We start from the raw sequence: 19773 nt of genomic DNA on the forward strand, positions 1-19773 counted from the left end.
TTGAGCAGTGACTATTGGTTGGCATCCTGATATTACGGTGCTAACTTCTATTTCAGTAGATTCGATAAAAACATTGTTAAAATTAAAGCAGTGTTTATAAATATGCAATGACATGCATCTACTATACAGCTGAAAGTAAGGTTTCACATCTGCTTTTGAAATATAAAGTATGATGTAACGTTTTGAACTATTTGTAGAATTGCATTTAAAAATTAAACTATGTTTAGCCGAAATATTTTAATATATATATATAGATCTATTTATCAATTGTGAACAACATGTTACAATATTTAGCGACTGAAAATTACTTTTTAAAAATTGTCAGTTATTCCAAAAGTGCATTTTTTTCACTTGGGTGTCACCCCCCTATCGGGTGTCACCCGGTGTGGACCGCACCCCCCCCCATAGTGACGCCACTGATAGTAAATGAAATAAATGAGAAATGAACAAGCTCACATCCAAATCACAAGAAAGATGATGCATATTATAAGCTATCCCGACAAGACCAACGTCTAATCTTTCGACTCAGGACTGGACACAACAGAATGCGACAACACATGTACCGGAAGCTCAAAATTGGAACCAGTGAAATCTGCCTATGAGGAGTATCACCAGAGAATGCTGACCATGTCCTCCAAAGCTGCTCTCTTTACCAAGAGGCCCGTACAAGACACTGGCCCCAAAACACCCCAATAGAAAGAAAACTAGATGGAGAGCTGTCTGATTTGGAAACCACTGCGCAGTTCATCTCAAATATTGGTCTAGTCATCTGAACGCTCCAACAGTTCATCTCATATATTGGTCTAGTCATCTGAACGCTCCAACAGTTCATCTCATATATTGGTCTAGTCATCTGAACGCTCCAACATTAAAATGAGAACGAAGAAGAAGAAGAAAGAGGCAACGTCCAGGAAAAATATTTTTTATATTTTTAATGCTGACGTCGACAATTAAAGAAATACTAAATTTCCATTTTTTGTAATCAATAATCTTATTTTATCTTATATTATCTTAAAAGTCAATCAATGTCCAGATTCTTTTAAAAATCAGATTGGGGTTAAATATAGTTTCTTTAATAATTTCTACTTAACCCATATAGTACATCTGGCAAAAAAAAAAAAAAAAAACAACATCTGCAGAATTTCTTCCAATTGACGTGGAAGCAATGTGAGTTGAATAGTAGGCCTATTATAAGGCTACTTCTGCTCCTACATCGTCTGCATTGAAATCTTTAAACGAATTATGCGAAATGAAATTTTGAGTTTTTAGAATTTCAGACCAGATGTAGATAACTATCTGTGAGGCCTTCTGTTAGAGTTAACACTAAAATTATTTACTGGTTTGAAATCACATTTCTTGTCTTAAGAGAAGTACCTCACCCTAACCAAAAGCTTCTTTGAAAACCGGTGTGCTGAATTACGGTAGTATTTTGTAGACAGACCATTTCTCCAATGGGCAATGTTGGACTAATGCATTTCGTTACTTTGATTAAAAAGTAGAATCATAAATTGGGCCGGAAGTGCCTTTTTTCCTTATATATCTTTGCATTTTTCAGTTCTCTTTTTAAATTAAACTGACATTATTATGCCATTGACAAATCGTTTCAGAAATGAAAAGTTTCCTTCGAAATCCCAATGTAGTACGCATGCTACTTTCTACTTTGGAAGACGTCGGGTTGGTTAGATTAAGTAATGATGTAGAAGTGTCAATTGTAAAAGTTAAAAAAAAAATGCTTAGAAGCATTCTATCAAGAAAGAATTTAAGCGGCCCACTTGACAATGCTAAAGAGTGTTCTAATAACGTTTCTTTAACGAGATTAACTATGTGACCAAGTTCGCTTCAGGGGCGCGGTGGCTGAGCGGTACCGGGTTCGAATCCTGGTGAAGACTGTGTATCTGACATTAGTTGGGGAAAAGTAAAGGCGGTTGGTCGTTGTGCTGGCCACATGACACCATCGTTAACCGAGGGCCATAGAAACAGATGACCTTCACATCATCTGCCCTATAGATCCCAAGGTCTGAAAGAGGAACTTTACTTTTACATCCCTCCCTGAAGCATGAGGACGAACGGTTTCATAGCAACAGCCTTGCATAATGAAAGTGCCTGACTACAGTCGGCACAGCGGAAGTTCGGTGGAACCAATTCTAAGGCTGCTTTCCTGTTTTAATTTTAAAATGCACTAATTGAATGGCTTATAGACATATCTGATGTTGACATGACCACATGATCCCTTGACCTACCCCCCCCCCTTTTTTTTTTGTCTTATGATCAGTTGTTATTCTAACTCTCACAGTTACTATACATCAGTGTTTCCCAAACTGTGTTCAGCGAGACCAAGGCTGAATAGGTGTTCCACGAACCACTGCAATAATTATAACTAGTAGGCCACTACGTGAATTAATCTCTCTAAAAAAATAAGCAAAGTGTTCCGCTAAATACACAGAATGTGTCAAGTGTTCCTTTAAGGAAAAGGTTTGGGAAACACTGCTATAGACTATTTTGCGATTCTTCTAGATCTAGTTTAAATTCATGTTTTCTTGAGTTGCGGAGTCACAAGCAGAGGACGCATGGGCATATGCGGGTGCAATTTTACAATTAAACTAAAATTGGAATTTAATATTATTGTAGGCCTATTTATCTAGGTTATAGGCCCTATACGGAACTTTCAAGAAGTTCGAAGGAAACATATTTGAGACCCAAATAAAAGCCCTTGCGAAGACCAAGGCGTAGTACACGACACGATAAGAAAACGTAGCCTAAATAGACCCCCGTTGGACAACGTACGGTTTTCTGCATCAGGCGTGGCCAAATGTGCAGGTCGCATACAACATTAAGATGTATATTTATTATACTTTAGCCAGCAGGTGGATAGCTGTGTGGTGTGGCATGTGCTTTATAATAGGATGGACTGTCGTCGCGGTGGTCACAGCTAGGTTCGCACCGAGTTCGCCGCCATTCTCCGCCGTAATGGGAGAGGTTTATCTTCTTTTAATTCTGTATGAAAATTTCAAACATGCAATAGACGTCGGACGACCACAACAGTCCATATAAAAACAACTTATCATGACTTATGATAGCAGTGATATTTCTATTGTTCAATTCTGTGATTTATAAAGAAACATATTTAGATATCCAAATGGAAACTGAGAAAAAAAAAGCTAGATCTAGGTCTATATCTCGAAATACATTATTTTTACAAAGTGGTAGATCTAGATTAGATCTAGTTTCCAGGGGGCGTAATTTTTTTTTTATAATCATGTTGACGCTTAAGTAATTACTTCTTAGATTTTTTCTGGAGCTATTTTCTTTCGGTAAATAGACTATAAATTTATAATATTACTCTCGAAACCGGTTCCTAGTTTCACATAGATTTGCGTTTGCTCTATTGATTCAACCTTTTTTTTTTTAGTACAGACTACAGACTTATTGGCTAGATCTCATTTATTTTTTTCCCTTTTAAATTTTACTATCCCAGCTTTATCCCTTTGATGAACAGAGGATGAATGAATCTAGATCTATATTAGATCTAGATTTCTGGAGTCTAGATTTAGAAATATATTTCCCCCCACAGTTTTACGACTATCTTTATGGACGCTTAGAAATATAATATTTGCGACATTAAAATAATAAGGTCAACCCATCCAGATCTAGATCTATTACTGGTACAGCACCGTGTTACGATTTTTGTGTGATTTGTGTCTGGTGTGTAGAGTAAACGGGAATCATTCTTGATAGATATTTAGATCTCTAGATCTAGCTATTGTGACTGTTAAGACAGTGTTATTTACTATTTGTTTAGAAACAGATCTCAACTAATATCTAATACATTATTATTTGTTTTTCTTTTGTTACAGTTAATTTGTCAACTCGAACTGAAGCTTTGTTTGCGTAAATCTGTGTTGGAGACAACCTGAACTTTGAGGTGAATTTATTTAGGCCAAGCCAGCACTAGACTAGTTCTCTAGACAAATCCGTGGAAGTGGTTTAGGTTTAACTGTCGACATTACCAATTGCTATGGCAGTTGAAGCTATATGAGCTATCACAGTTACTTTCAACTTGTGAAGCAGGAGTCTGTACTTGAATAAAAAAAAATAGATTCTAACACACACACACAGGAATTCTGAGGAATGACAGCCCTAAGATCTACCATTAAATTGACTAAAGTTACTTAGGGAAGGCATACTCTTAAGAGTTTGCAAACAATCAAATTGTGTTATATAGATCTATTAGATCTAATTGTAACATAAAATGGATGACTATGACCCAGCTTGTCCTACTGAGTAAGTACAAATGAAGTCTATTTAACAATAACTAGAATCAGATCTATTTAATTAATGGCTCTAGAATACTCTAGATCTAGTTGGTATAGAAGATAATAGATCTGGATCTAAGTAATAGTCTATAGTCTACTCTATACTAAGACTATGACTGCTTCATTGATCCTTGTTGGAAATTTTTGTGACTACAAGGCAACAAGGACTTTGAAAAAAAATTAAAGCTAAATTCACTAAAGTCTTTAGTAAAGACAACAATATATTGGACTTTGGAGAAGTTCTATTGAATGACTACAGTGGACTATACATGGAAGCCTTGATCTTTTTCATGTTCCTTAGTAAACAAGTAGTGCTTATACTGTCTGACAGAATTTAAGTAACAAACAAGATTTTGTACCAGTTGTTTCTAGCCTTAAATGGCTTAAAGGACAGAGAAGTCACTCTTGATTGACTTGATATTAATGGAGTGGTTGGTGTTTGTCTTCTAAGATTTTTCCATCTTTGCTGAGACATCATTATTAGAAAGTTTGTTCAAATATGGTCGGGTTGTGCTTACAATATATATATTTGTCGTTTTTTTGCTCCTTTTTTAAGAATGCTCAAGCAGTGCAACACTTTGGATGACACATTGCCTTGCCAACAAATAATTGCATATATGTTAGAAGATATTGTATAGTTGCACAGTAAATGTTAGCCAAGATGCTCTTTATTAATTTAAAGCTATTCAGCTTGTACAAAAAAAAAATAGCCACTCTGTGGTCTTCCAATGAAAACCTGTTTTCTACAATGACACCAAAATATCTGTATGAGTCGACTTGAAGTATTGGTATATATTGGTATATATAATTTCTTTTTTCCTTCTGAGTTCTTGAATTGTTGTGCCATTCAGTTCTAAAAAGTTGTCAATGGACCAGTTTGTACACAGTTTGTTGATCATAAGATGTCTCTGTGGTGTTAAAAACTGAGGAAAACAGTGCTTTTGCATATATATGAACGATTTGGTGTATTGAGAAATAGAACTGGTCAAAAAGCAATAAAATTGCATTCTCGGTTCCCCTGACTGCTTTGTAGCCAAACTGGTGGGGATCTAGACTCTTACTGTCTTTTGTTAGTAGTTGTTTTAAGCACACATTTTTCAAAACATTTCATGACTAGATGTTTAAGCTACTGGCCCAAGTCATAAAAACTGCCTATAGATAGATATATTAAATATTAAATCTCTCTCTAAAATTTAGAGCTGTCCTCTCAATTCTATATCTAGTTACTATTAAAAACTAAAATTAAACTTACTGAGCACCTTGTTAAAGTACTTTTAACTCAAGATTTTATTAAGTTATCAAAACAATATATTTAGATAAAAGTGTAGAGAAGATACTTATTTTGAGAAAGTTGGCAACATTGAGAAAAACATAACAGAATGTTAAGCTTATGTAAATCTAATATTTATTGTACACATCTGTTTGACTGTCAATGAATTCTATAGCATTAAATAAATGACATACTTTTCTTTTAGTTTGTAAAGCAAGAACACTTGTTACCATAGATTTGTCTTTGATATGTTCAATCACTAATTTCATTTTGTAATATTTTGTTATTAATGTCTTATGATCTTGCAGGGATGAACCGCATATTATGGATATCGATCTTTCCCAAGTTCCACTACCTCCCTCATCACCAGAAGGCTCAAAGTCTGGTCAAATTTCAGAGAAAGATGTAAAGACAAAAGACAGGAGACGGAAAAAGAAAAAGAAAAGGCATGAGAAGGCAGCAGAGCAATGTCAGGCTATAGAAAAGGCAGAAAAAGAACAGGTAATGAAACTGTCTATAGAGCATGGAATGGGTTCATTGAATCATTCAGGAATACGGATGACTTAGTCTCTAATTAACATGCACAACTAGATTTAAATGCACAGATGTAGGACTTAATTATTTTATCTTTTAAAGGAGTGTCTGTAATTTATATGATAATATCTTAAAGACTTTAGAAATGCAGAATAAAAAAATAATTCTTCTGATTCCCAAACTTATAGAAATTTATTTTATGCCTATTGCATCATTTTAATTTTTTTCTTATTTGGTGTAAGGTTATATGTATATAGTATATATACCATTTTTCATTGTAACTTTTACTAGTACAAAAATTTTCTTTGTTTTTCTTTTTTTTTTTCCATAAAATTTGAATTTAATAAATTTTGATTGACAATTGGCTAAATAAAATTTTAAAAATTGCTAGAATCTAGGCATCTTAAGTTCTTCCAATTCATGAGAGTAATATAGACTCAGAAATCAGGCCATATTTTACAGACCTTTTTCTTTCATGTTTTTCCATTACTTTAAGCACAAAGAATTACATTTTGAAAATGTTAAAACTAGACAGTGACATTAAAGACATAACAAAAAAGTTAGATAATTAAAAATGAAGTGAAATGCACTTTAAATTACAATGAACCTTGAAACATTTGTTTTGTGCTTTGCTACCCTCTCATAAGTCTCCTATTATTTTGACCAATGTGCCTTACAAACTGGATTTAGGATCATACATAAGGCCCCTTGTGACTGTAAGATGAGATGTTATGTCAATTATTCTTGCTATGCCAGATTAAGATGGGTGTGTGTCAACAGCTGCTTATAGTTAGTCATAAGTGGCCCTACATATTTTAGCTCCGTACATATCCTTGACTGTCAATGTCTTGCTCATCTTTACCAGTTTTTGGTATCACATTTTTTTTTTAAATAGCCAAGTATTGAATTATATTTGGTGAGTAAAATAAGCACTTTGTCAATGTATACAATTTTTTTAAAATCTACAACTATAAATCTGTGCATTTCAGAGTGATAAAGATATTCCTGAGACTACAAGCAGTCAAGAATCATTCCATCTAAATCATCCAGAGAAAGGTAGAATGAATTGTTTATTCTCAAAATATGTCAGATGTTGTTGATAAAAAAAATTAATGAAAAAAAAAATTACAGATAAAATATGTAAATTCTGAAAAGCTAAAAAAAGAAATTTCATGTGTCTGAATATAATGTTGCTAATAATATAGTGGCTCACTGTACACCATATATATTTAATCTTGGGTTTATTTTTAGTGATTGAATTATTGTATATTATTTTAAAATCACATGAGAGTTACAGAAAACTTTATTTTGTATAATTATCCTATATAGATCTATCCAAATATGTAATATACATTGTGTAGATGGGTAAGAGTATTGGTTTATAACACATTGTTTGTAAGCTTGTAAAACAAAATTTTGTTTACAGTAAAAATAATACAAAGCAAAAAAAAACTAGTAGCATGCTCCTTATCAAAGTAACAGAAGGAACAAATTTTATTAACAACCTAATTTATTGAAACAGTTTTAAAATTGTTAATATTTCTTATTAGCCATAACTAAAGAAACAAATTTTAAAAACTTAAAGAGGAATTCACTATTTGATTGGTGGTATTTTGTTTTTAACAAAGATGGTAATATGCGAAACCTTACTCATTAAGTAGAGCTTTGTATTTGTTTTTTTAACTGACAATAAATGTCAACATATTTAAGAAAATGTAACTTTAATTAACTTTAATTTTTAATATATTTATAGGCATTGAAGATATTCCAAATCTTGAACCAGCAGGGGAGCTCAGTGATGCTGATACTAGGGGGGATGAGCCCCCTTCATTGCTTCCAGAGTCTACCTCTGAAACAGCATCAAAAAGCTCAACCACCTCTATGCCAAAACCAGTGCCATCCAGTTCTGGAACGAGAATGTCTAACAAGCTACAGTTTAAACTAGCTTCCGATCCCAGCTCAGGGAAGGCCAAGGTCTTATTTCAGCTCAATAAAAGCACCAAGTTGAACCCTTTGAATCTTGCCCCCGATGAAGGAGAAGAGAAGAATGAAGCCGAGGCAGAAGCTGAAAAACAGATTATTGAGAAAACCTCTGCAGGCGAGTATGTCCCAACCAGATTCAAAGTGTCCAAGAAGCACGAGATGTTCAAGCCATCACAGGTTCCAAGTATGACCATAGTGTTCAACTCCAACTCTATTGTTAGTGCTAACTCAACAGTAGCCACCAGCAGCTCAGCATCTTCTGCTGAAACTGAGATTAGCCATGAAGATCTTAAAGCTTCTGCGACAAGCAAGTGGACCAAGTCAGATGAGAAAGAGGAAGATAGAAAGAAGCCTAAAAAGGAGGAGTCTGAAGACAGGCCATTGAGACGTAGTGACAGGATGGCAGCGAGGAGGGAGTCTAGAAATGAAGACCCAAAGAAGGTGGAGGAGAGCAAGTCAGGGTCTCATCAAAGGGAGGAGTCTTCCTCCAGAAGGGGGAGAAGTAAGCACCAGGAAGACAAAAATGTAGAGGCTGATGATAATGTTCCAAGGAGGCGCTCCTCCAGGATAAAATCTGAAGATTCCGATGATAAGAAAACAGATAAAGACAATGGCAGGAACAGAAGTACTAAGCAGCAAGATGTTTTGAAAGGAAGTCACAGGAGAACCAGAAGTTCTAGAAGAAGTCGAAGTCTTAGTCGCGAACGTTCACGCAGAAGTCCCTCACCGTTGAAAAAATTAACCTCAAAAGAAACGAATAAATCTGAAAATGTGAATAATAAAAAGGAAGAAGAAGTAAATTTAATTCTGGACACTTCATCTGAAAAAAATTCAGATGATGTTCCTGTTTCCAGAGAAGATGTAGAAATGGATTTAGTGCAAACTAGTTCTCAACCTCTCCATGATACAAAACAGGAGCAGGATACAGCAGAAACTGTTGCCAATAAATCTCTAGATCCAGATTCACAAGAGGATGAGGATAGTAAGAAACATCTTCAGAAACTTGTTATTCGGAGATCAGTGGAGACAAATGGGTTTCAAGTGACTCGCAATGATCTTGCAGATGTTGAAGGCAAGGAGCTGCAATCACCTGCCAAAAACAAGTCTGAAGAAAAGGAAAAGCCTCAATTTGAGGAAAAGGAAAAGCCTCAATTTGAGGAAAAGGAAAAGCTTCAATCTGAGGAAAAGGAAAAACCTCAATCTGATGTGGTAAAGGACCAACGTAGCAGTTCCAAAGATCAAAACAGGTCCAGTTCTAAAAAACATCATGGACACAGGGAAAGAAATGAAGAAGTTTCAAGACGCAGCTCACGGAGAGATCTCAGAAATAAAAGGACAAGAACTAGCTCTTCTAGTTCTGAAGATGAAAAGGCTGCTATTCAGAAAAAACTTCCACCCAACAAGGATTCTTCCAGAACAAAACATTCAACTTTTGGCTTTGAGGAGCACCCACTTGCACCAGAGCAAGTTCTTGTTGATGTCTCTGCGATTCCTGGGAAAAGTAAATGGGAACTAGAGGACGAGGATGAAGAAGAGAAAGAAAAAAACCCTCTCCCAACATCTACCTATGACTTTTATGGGCACCCTAAAGTTGAGCTCCAAAGGCTTCCTGCTAAGAGTTATGAAACATTAGATCTGAGCTGGAGACGATCCGCCAGGCTTCAGACAGATAAAAACTTCCAAGCCAATGTCAAAACCTCCAAGGCTAGACACAGTAGCAGCAATGACGAAGACTTTGACAGCACAAGGAGCAGGGACAAGAAAAAGCACAGAAGCAAAGAGAAAAAAGGTAAGAAGAAAAAGAAGCGCCACGAAGGAAGCAGCACGGAGGAGGGCCATGAGACTCTTGAAAAGCCAGAAGTGAAAAAAGTAACATCAGAGAAGGAACCCAAGGGAAAGCACATTGCTGAAAAGCTGTTGCCAGATGTGAAGAAGAAAGAAGAGTCTACCAAATCAAAGGCTGATATTGACACAGCCAAGCTGGTGACTTACTTGAAGGAGTACAGTGAAAAAGAGGAGTTTAGTTACAAAGAAGAGAAACCCAAACCTAAGAATGAGCCTGACAAAACAAAGATAATGAAATACTTGAAGGAATACAGTACGATGTCAAATGACCCAGACCAGTCTATGGATGAAGGCAGAACAGATACATCAGTACATGATTCTGTGAAAGAGATCACAGAGACAGAAACTATCCAAGAGAAAAAAGAGGACATAGTTGATTCTGAAGAAATAGTCAGGAAAAGTGAAAGCAAAATAGAAACCTCTGATAAAGAAGAGATAAATGAAAGTACTAATGATAAATCTCCTGAACCAAGTCCTGAAAGAAAAAAACAATCTTTGTCACCTGAACAGATAGAAAGGAGGGGCAGATCTAAATCAGCTGATCGTGTGAGAGAAAGAAAGAAAAGATCAATGTCTTTAGAAAAAATTAATAAAAAAAGAGAAAGGTCCACATCTTCCGACAGAATTAAAGAAAAAGAGAAATCTAAATCACCTGACAAAATCTATGAGAAAAGAGGAAGATCAAAGTCTTCAGAAAAATCAAAGGAAAAATGGTCTAAATCACCAGAGAGAACTAGGGACAGACGAGGCAGATCCAAATCTTCTGAAAAAAATAGAGATAAAAGAGATGGATCAAAATCTAGAGATAGAAGAGATCGGTCGAAGTCTTCAGAAAGAATCAGAGATCGCAGAGACAGGTCTAAATCTAGAGAAAAACTTGAACGCTCCAGATCTGTAGAGAAATATCGCAAAGGCCAGACATCTTTTCGACAAAAATCCCCTGTTAGAATGAAAGGCAGACGTAACAGGTCAAGATCTAGCTCTAAGGGTAGAGCTGCTAGAGATTGGAGAAATAGGTCACGGTCAAGGTCATATGAAAGAAATAGTTTTTACAGACACTATAGAAGTCCTGGCAGAGGTCGACGAGAAAGATACAGAAGAGGGCGTTCACGTTCAGATTCCCGAGATAGGTACTCAGACTATAGAAAACGTGGCAGTGAGGATAAATCCCAGTCAAAACATATAAAGTCGAGCCTTTCCCCAGAAAAAACAATAAAAAAAGAACAAGATATGAGCAGCTCTACTGAAATTCTTGTGAAGGCTGAAGAGGGCCTGTCAGCAGATATCGATATCGATCTAACGACCATACCTATTCCCAGTGAAATACCCTTACCTGGAGAGGAAATCAAACTGAAAGAAGACGCAAAGATGGAGAAAAAAGAATTTTCAGATTCCTTAGTGGTTGAACCAATGGACATATCTGATGGGGAAGCCTCAGAAGGGCTTGAAAGTTCTGCTTCGCAACGTTTGCCTTCTGAAATATTGCATGTTCAGAATGTGCCAGAACAAGAGGCCAGCAAAGTGGATAGTCAGGTCAGCACAAAAGACAAACAGATAAAGTTTTCCATAGCTGGCAGTGTTAAAAAGATAAAACCAGTGTCTGCTCTTTTGGAAAGCAAACCTGACTTTCCGACCAAGGTGTGCGAAGATACTATGAATCCTGATGACAAAGGCTCTGTCCCATTAAATACAAAGCTTGAGCAAGAACAATTCTCTAAAGATGAAGGTGCATGTTCAGAAACAGTAAAACTGTCCCAGGCAGAGGATCTGAAAAATAATAAAGTGCATCCTTTTGAAGAAGACAGTGACAGTGATGACATTCGGAAGGCGAACAAGGTGGATAGAAAGAAAGAAAAGAAGCCAGATGTTCCTGCTCAGCGGTTAAAGTTCAAATATGTTCCACTGTGGGAAATGGAAGAGTCAGAGGCCAGACCAGTTATGGAATCTCCCAAGAAACCTAAAAGTAGACTTAGCCTAGCACTTGACTATGGGAGTGACAGCTCTGACAGTGAAGTTGAACAAAATTCAGAGATTAGTCAAATCTCTACTGCAAACACTGTAGCTGAATCAGGGAACGATTCTTTAGTTATTACTGCAACAGGTAGATCCCCTAGTGTTGAGCCTGAACCTGATAAAGCCCTGATGGTTGATCCTAAAACAGAAAAAGATTCTATTGTTGAACCCCGAACAAGGAAAAACTTTATTGTTGAGTCTGAATCAGAGAAAGACCATATTGTTGAGCCTGAATCAGAGAAAGGCCAAATGGTTGAGCCTAAATCAGATAATTCTTCTGTTGAGAGTTGTTCTGGTGTTGTCTCAGCTCAACTTGAGCAATACAATTTTGTTCCTAAAGAAGTAGCACCTGAAATAATTCCTGATGCTTCTTTAGATGATTTGAAAACAGTGGAAAAATGTGCACCTAAAAATTCATCTTCAGAGAAAAACTGCGAAGAAGAAATAACTCAACAGGCCTCATCACCTCCACAAACAAAAGTTGCAGAGGAAGAAGCCTACTCACCTTCTCATCCTTCTCTTGAGGATGCTGATGATATTTTTGATGCAAGTCCCTCTGCAACTCTAATCAAACTGCCATCTAAAACTGAAGGACTGTCAAAACACAGTGACCATTCTTTTGGGATAGTTACCTCCATGCCTTTGCCTATTCCATTAATTACAACATCTTTAAGTGTGCCTCTGATCAAACCAGTTGCTGCTCCAGTATCAGTGAACAGAGGACCAGCTTTAGACATCCCATTGGTTGCATACCCACATCTTCCTCTCTCTTCATTAACCGGAGAAAACCAACCAAGTACAACTTTGCTCCAGAATGCTTCATCCTTGATTAAGGATGTTTCAACGATACCACTCCCTGGATCTCATCCCTTGCCACCTGTCCAGTCCCATCAGGTTTCATTGTCCCAGAACTTTTCATGCCCAGTGCAGGCTAGCCTTTCCACTTCAACTGTCATGCCTGTGACATATCCCATCTTGCCACAAGCTCTACCAAAAGCTGTTCCTCCACCAGTGCTGCCTCCTAACATCAGCACAGGATGGGCTTCGATGCAAAGTTCCAGCACTTCACAGGCTTACTTGAGCAAGCAAGGAGCAAGCCTTTCACATGCTGTAGTCACTTCACTGACTCCATTAGGAACTGTAGCTCCAGTGCCTCCACCAGTGACTCCTGTGCCTCCATCAGGCATGGTTGCTCCCATACCTCTGCCAGGGATTGTAGCTCCTGTACCACCACCAGGTGTTGTAACTCCAGCACCTCCATCAGGAATTGTAGCCCCAGTACCACTGCCAGGTGTTGTAGCTCCAGTACCTCCACCAGGAATTGTAGCTCCAGTACCCCCACCAGGAATTGTAGCTCCAGTACCTCCACCAGGAATTGTAGCTCCAGTACCTCCACCAGGAATTGTAGCTCCAGTACCTCCACCAGGAATTGTAGCTCCAGTACCTCCGCCAGGCATTGTAGCTCCAGTACCACCTTCAGGTGTTGTAGCTCAAATGCCTCCACAAGTAATACTTTTGCCAGTAAATCAACCCACTGTTGTTTTGCCAGTAAATAAACCCACTGTTGTTTTGCCAGCCTCTTCAGTGCAACCACCTGTTTCCTTGGAACCTGAAGCTCCCATTAAATATAGAATAAGCAGATTTCATCAAGCTCCTGCTGGCCATGTGCCCCAACAAGCTATTCCACCTCCTTCAGTGTCCATTCCAACACTCCAGCCTCCTACAGTGGTGGTGCCATTATCACTCAGTAGTGTTCCATCTTCAAATACTGCATCAGCTTTACCTGTCTCTCAAACAAGTCAGGATGGATCAAAAACTGTGCAAAAGAAATTGGAGCAACCTAATGCAGTTCAGATTTCTAAACGCCCTAAAATCTCATCAATTTTAGCTCAGCCCAAAATCGATGACCCGAAAGTCTTGGAGTTGTTCAGTAAAGGGGAGGCAGATGTAAAATCATTGCCTTTGCTTACCAAAAGTATAGATTCTGCACCAGTAGAGAAACCACCAGCATCAAAGACTGTAAAAGAAGAAGGAGGAAGTAATAAAGAACTGTTACTTTCAAAATCTGATGCTAATACTGAAGAAGCTGTAGGTATGAAAAGGCAAGATGAATTTGCTTTAGAGTCTAAACTGAAAGAAATTATACAGCTTCCTTTAAGTCAACCTTCAGCACTTGCAGAAAACATAAATTTTGACGCTTCTAGCATTCCATTACCAGAAGATCCACCAAAGTTAATAGCACCAGTGCCTTTGTCACCCAAGCCTGAGCAGCAGGAAATTTCAGTACCTTTGCCAATCTCAATGCAGACAGAGTCCACATCAGATGGCCAGCTGTCCTCTTTACCCCCTGTCACTTCTCCGCTGGACAATACTCCTTCAGTTTTGACCCCTCCCATGTCATCGCCTCCCAAAAGTCAGAGTGCAGTTACCTTGTTGGCTGAAAGAAAAAAGAGGTTTAATCAGTCTCCATTGGCCATTGGCATGCTGCCTAAAATTCCACTCTCTCAGTCGCCTCTTGCAATCGGCCCTCTTCCAAAGCTTCCCCCAGAACCTGAGGAGGAACCTTCAAAGAAGGGTCTTGCATCCCTGGAATCTCCTGCTAGAAAAAGTAATACTGTGGCTGCAGAATTGAAACCCAAAATTGCCATGCAAATTTCTGGTCCTAAATTTAAAAAGTCTGACATTGAAGAAGCTAAGCCCAGTGGCTCAGGCTCAAAGATTCATATAGTTCTTAGAAGTAAATTGACCATTCAGAAAACTTTAGTTCCCGGGTTTGAAGATGAAGCAAGTGATGAAGATGTCCCCACTGAAGAAATGGCTCAGCTTCCTGAGCCACCAGGAGAGCCAGAGAGGATTCCCTTGTCTGCTTTTAAAGAGGATAGCGAAGAACCCATAGATTCATCCTGTTTAGCTGCCAGTGGCAGCACAGAGGGGATGAAGAGAGAAGAGCAGATAAGTTCTAAGTTTGTGACACCTGGAAATATCGAGGCTTACCCAGTTCAGGTGATCACTAGCTCTAGAAATGAAGAAGACACCCCTGCTTCAACCTGGCCAGAATTCACAGTCGGCACTGGTAAAGGGGAGAGTGCAACTAAGAAATCTAGTAAATCTGATGCCAGGGAGAAAAAAAGGGATGAAGATGAAGACAGGACGCCTGTCAGGGGGGAGGAGGACAAAAAAAGAAGCAGAGAAGAGAGTGATAGGAGAGAGAACAGGAGGAGGTACGAAGATGAAGGAAGTAGGCGACATGAGGATGACAGTGACGACAGAGGGAAGAGGAAGATAAAAAAAGAAAAAGAAGACGGGTATGATGACAGACGCCGCAATGATGACAGGCGTAGGAATGACAGCTATAGTCGCAGACCTAATCGGGATGATGACGAGAGTGATTACAGGAGAAGAGTAAAGGGTGATGAAGACAGCCGCTCAAGGCGAAGAAGTCAGTATGACAAAGAGGATGATCGTAAAAGGCGCAAGTATGAGAAATACTTTGACAGGGATCGCAGTAGGGAGAGAGAACGCAGCAGAGATAGAGACCAGAGCCGAGACAGAAGCCTTGAGAGAGAAAAGAGCTTTAGCAAGTCAAAATCCAAGTCTTACAGGAAAAGAAACAAAGACAGAAGTCGCAGTAGAAGTCCATCTAGGAAAAGAGAGAGGGACAGAAGTCGTGAGCGCTATGATAGGACTCGCCAAAGAGATGACCGAAGCCTAAGTCGGAGCAGAAGTGCTAGTCCTAAAAGGGACAGAAAGTCCCTTGATGATCATGCAACCAGGTACACTTCAAAGACTAAGGAAAACAGATCCTTTAAAGAAGACATCTTGGAAGAGCTTAGCAAAACAAGCCTTACTCAGGATGGTCAAAGTGACCTGTTTAAAGTAACAGCGATCAGTTCTACTTATCCAACAGAGTACCCTTCAGAGCAAAGGCACTACCCCATAGAGCCAACCTATTTACCACCAGATTCCTCCATGTATCCACCTCCACCTGCCACCATTGAAATGCCACCCCCATACCCAGACCCAAACTACTCTAGCCAATATCCACTGCCTTATGAGCATCAGCAGTTTGTGACACCCTGGCAGGGTCAGCCCAGCCATGAGACTTACGTTCAGGACGTCTCCAACCAATACCAACCACCCCCTGCTGACCACCAAGCTCCATTGCCTACCAACCCGTATCAGTTTCACCCACAGTCTGCCCACTATTCGCCCCAAGTTCCACCACCACCATTTCAAGCAGGACCATACCACGCTCCTCCTGCCATGCTCCCTCCCACCCCATCTCCAGTTCAGCAAGCCCTGCCTGCCCATGTCCATGTGCATCCTCATAATATTCCTCTTGACCAACAGCAGCAGCCCGTTCCGCCAGTACATATCACAACTGTAGCTCAACACCCAGTCCCCTACACCCAAGCTGCACCACATGCTTTCCCTCCCCCTACCTTTTCTCACGACCCCAAAATCCATTACGCTAATTCACAATATACGGTGGTACGCGGAGGCGCTTTACATGGACCTGTACTTCCACCCCGCGCTCCACTTTTGCAAACTTCTCATGTTTCAAGTATTGTCTCTGATTCTATCTCAAGTTTTGGCAGCAAGAGGTTCCCATCGCCTACGCAGGTGAAGATGCCAGAAGTGAAACCAGTCAGAAAGTCAAGATTCAACCAACCAGACGACCAAACAGTTACAGAATCTTCCTCGCTCTGGCCCACCGTCTCCAACTCTGAGACGCCGACTACCCCTAGCAGAGGTGACAAGTCAAGAAAACAACCCGCGAGTGCGTTGTTCAGCTTGCCGGAACCATCTTTTGAGAACTCCTCCTTGGCTGAGGCAGAGTTTGATGCTTGCATTCCTCAAGAACTGAAAGGGAAATCCAAAAAGAGAAGCAGTGCCCCCGTGGAGGAAGTGAATGAACCCACTGTATCTTCCTCCAGCATAGAAGATACTGGTGGAGACACTGGTAGTGATTCCGGTACTGACACATCATCCCAAAGACCACTTAAGGTTAGTTTTAGCCAATACTGAGTCGTATTAAAAATTTTTTTTTTTTTCAAATTCTGAGCAGGATGTGTGGTTGACATGCAAGAACCACTTGGTTCTCTAACTAGGGTGGGTGGAGGTTGAATAATGACTCAAGCTGAATAGTGTTTGCTGCAGTCTAAAGGCAGCACAGAAACCATCTCCAAGATCTCCCCATATTGTCCACAAATTGGACCATAGTGCACTCAACATTGCTCTTATCATCAAAGTTGCACTATGGAAAAGCATATTTTAAAAAAAAGTCGTAAAAGCTTTTTTAAAAAGTCTGATATATATATATTTTTATCTTTAGTCATATATATTTATGCTTGGAAAATAGTTTTTTTTTAAGACAATTATTCCTTTATACAACTTTTAGAGTGATTATTTTTCTCTAATAGATTTGTAAAATATTGAACAGTATGAATTGAAAAGTATAAAGGATAATGTAATGTATCCATTCTGTTGATAAACTACAGTATAAATGGTGTGAAATTTTTTGGAATTTCCCAAAGAATACTTTCTTTTGAAAAAAAAAAGTGCCTGCAAACTTTTATCATGTTCCTTGTTTATTTCCTTTAAATCCAGTAGTTACAAATTGTTATGGCAGTGGTTTTGAAATGGATAAAACCTGCCAATTTGAAGAATCATTGCTTTATCTACCTTGTACAGTAGCTGTTTTCTTTGGTTTTTTTCTAAAATGTAGATCTAGGCTTCATTTCTTACACATAACATTAACAACACTAGGCCCTAAATAAAGACATAATCTACGCCTTATTATCTAGATTCTAGTAATATGTTGTTGTTTTTTTAATGATATGCTACATTAGCACTAGTTTTAAAATGCCAAATTTCATAATTGTAACACATTTGTTCATCATGCATTTAATGGTGTATTTACTGTTAACTTCAATAAGTGAAATGGTGTGGGGTGGCTGAGTGTTAAAGCATTTTGCTTCCAAACTTGGATTCAAATCTATGTGAAAACTGGCATTTTTTTATTTTTTAGGACACTCAACTCTAATGGGTACCTGACATTAATTGGGGAAAGTAAAAAACATTGGTCATTGTGTTGGAAATACAACACCCTTGTTAACTGTAGGCCATAGAAACAGTTGACCTTTACATTAACTGCCCTATAGATTTCAAGAAAGAAAAATACATAAATTCACCATCATCTATTTTTTTAGTATGTTTAGTCATTGGGGCACCACACATGATCTGTGAACTGGTTTTCTCTATTCCTTTCTTTTGCCTTGACTAGAATCTCTTTTAATGACAGACTCATCCATGCTTTGAAATTGTTTTCCCAGGGCCGTCTCTGTCTGCCTCTTCTTCTCTTTCCTGTTACTGATCCCTATTGGGAAGGTCTTTGTGAGCCCTGAGGACCTCATGATATGGCAATACAGTTAAAGCTTAAACAGTTTTTTGACAGGGGTCAGCAGATCAGCATGGTGTCCAATTGCCATTGCGATCCTGTTTCGGATTTTCGCATTTTATGTGTGGTTTTTTGAAAGTGATATCCTTCTATACCATCTTGATTCCATGGCTAGGATCATCCTCTATAAATATACAGTTAGCTTCTGAAAATCGCAAGCAGTATGTAAAATAATAGGGGGGGAAATAGTTGTTACCTAAGAAAGGTAAAGACTTAACAAGCTATTTAAGAAACCTATAAATTACCATAAAAAATAAATTTCGAAACCTAAATTTTTTTCCTTAACCAATTTTAAGTAACTAGTTGCAATTAAAGAATTAAATAAAAATTAAAGGCATTTTTCTTCATTTTATATCTTAAACTATTGTAAATGTACCTTAAAAAGTGATTGTGCAGGTACTTTTTTTTGCCAAATACCTGTTTGTAAAAATAATAGAAAGAGACATAGGCAGGATAATAATGTTTTTTAATTTAAGTCATTAATTTTTAACATCAAAACAGGACAATAATGTTGAAAGTCATTAATTTTTTACTTCATAACTATGTTAAGACTGATTCGTACAAGTGCTCTGTCTTCGCTAGTGCGTTAGAGCATTGAATGGTTTGCCTGATTCAGCCAGGAAAACCAATGTCAGAGTTTGTATTTAACATGCATGACTAGATTGGATATTTGTAGGATGTAATCAATGATTAATTATTGCCTCTTTCTTTTATAAGAAATGATAATTATCAAATTAAAGGATTTAATATCTTGATGTACTTTTATAAACCGTTTGTTTGTAAAAAAAAACAACTTTGCAATTTAATTTTGAGGTTTTGGTCTATGCAGGTCAAGTCTAGATGGAGGAGGAACAGTGAAGCAGAGGCTGTTGTAGATACTTCCACACCCCCCCAGGCACCCGTGCCATCAAAACTGGCCAGCCCTCCACCTGACTCGTCCCCAGTGGAGATGCGAAGGACAAGGTCGAGAGCAGCTGCAGAAGAGATGACAGTTGCCCAAGCTGCTGACACCCCGCCACCTCCTCCCCCTCCTCGAAAGAGGATTAAGAATGAGCTAGATTTAACTGGTTTGGACAACCAGGTTGGTGGAGTACTTTGTTTATTGTTCTCTTTAATACTTTAATCTTCTCTTATTTTAAAATTTAAATGTAGTGGACAGTAGCACAAGAACCTACATTTAATTTTTAAAAATTCTTGTCTGCTTCTTGCACCACAGCCTGATAAGTATGGTGGCTAAATGCTCATGAAATACATAAATATATTGCTACGACTCTCTATGTAAACACTGGAAACATGACACAACTAACTCTAAAACTTGACAACTCTATCTCAGTTTGCATGGTACTTTATTAACT

The 19773-nt window shown here is 38.3% G+C and overlaps 1 protein-coding gene across 5 annotated transcripts in view; it reads left to right on the forward strand.

Moving 5' to 3' along the window:
• Positions 1 to 3386: 3386 nt before the first annotated feature.
• LOC106059019 (uncharacterized) overlaps positions 3387 to 19773 on the forward strand; it is a 45433-nt gene continuing 29046 nt past the window's right edge. For 2 of the 5 annotated variants that reach the window (XM_056013504.1, XM_056013506.1), the window contains exons 1-6: positions 3387 to 3702; positions 3855 to 4281; positions 5892 to 6084; positions 7107 to 7173; positions 7871 to 16965; positions 19248 to 19499. In XM_056013504.1, coding sequence (XP_055869479.1) covers positions 4250 to 4281; positions 5892 to 6084; positions 7107 to 7173; positions 7871 to 16965; positions 19248 to 19499 — 9639 coding nt within the window. In that variant the 5' untranslated portion in view covers positions 3387 to 3702; positions 3855 to 4249. The remainder of the gene's footprint in view (positions 3703 to 3854; positions 4282 to 5891; positions 6085 to 7106; positions 7174 to 7870; positions 16966 to 19247; positions 19500 to 19773) is intronic. The other 3 variants (XM_056013508.1, XM_056013505.1, XM_056013507.1) reach the window with 3 other exon arrangements.

This window comes from Biomphalaria glabrata, chromosome 16, assembly GCF_947242115.1.
Source record: "Biomphalaria glabrata chromosome 16, xgBioGlab47.1, whole genome shotgun sequence".
In the NCBI taxonomy this organism is placed as follows: Eukaryota; Metazoa; Mollusca; class Gastropoda; family Planorbidae; genus Biomphalaria; species Biomphalaria glabrata.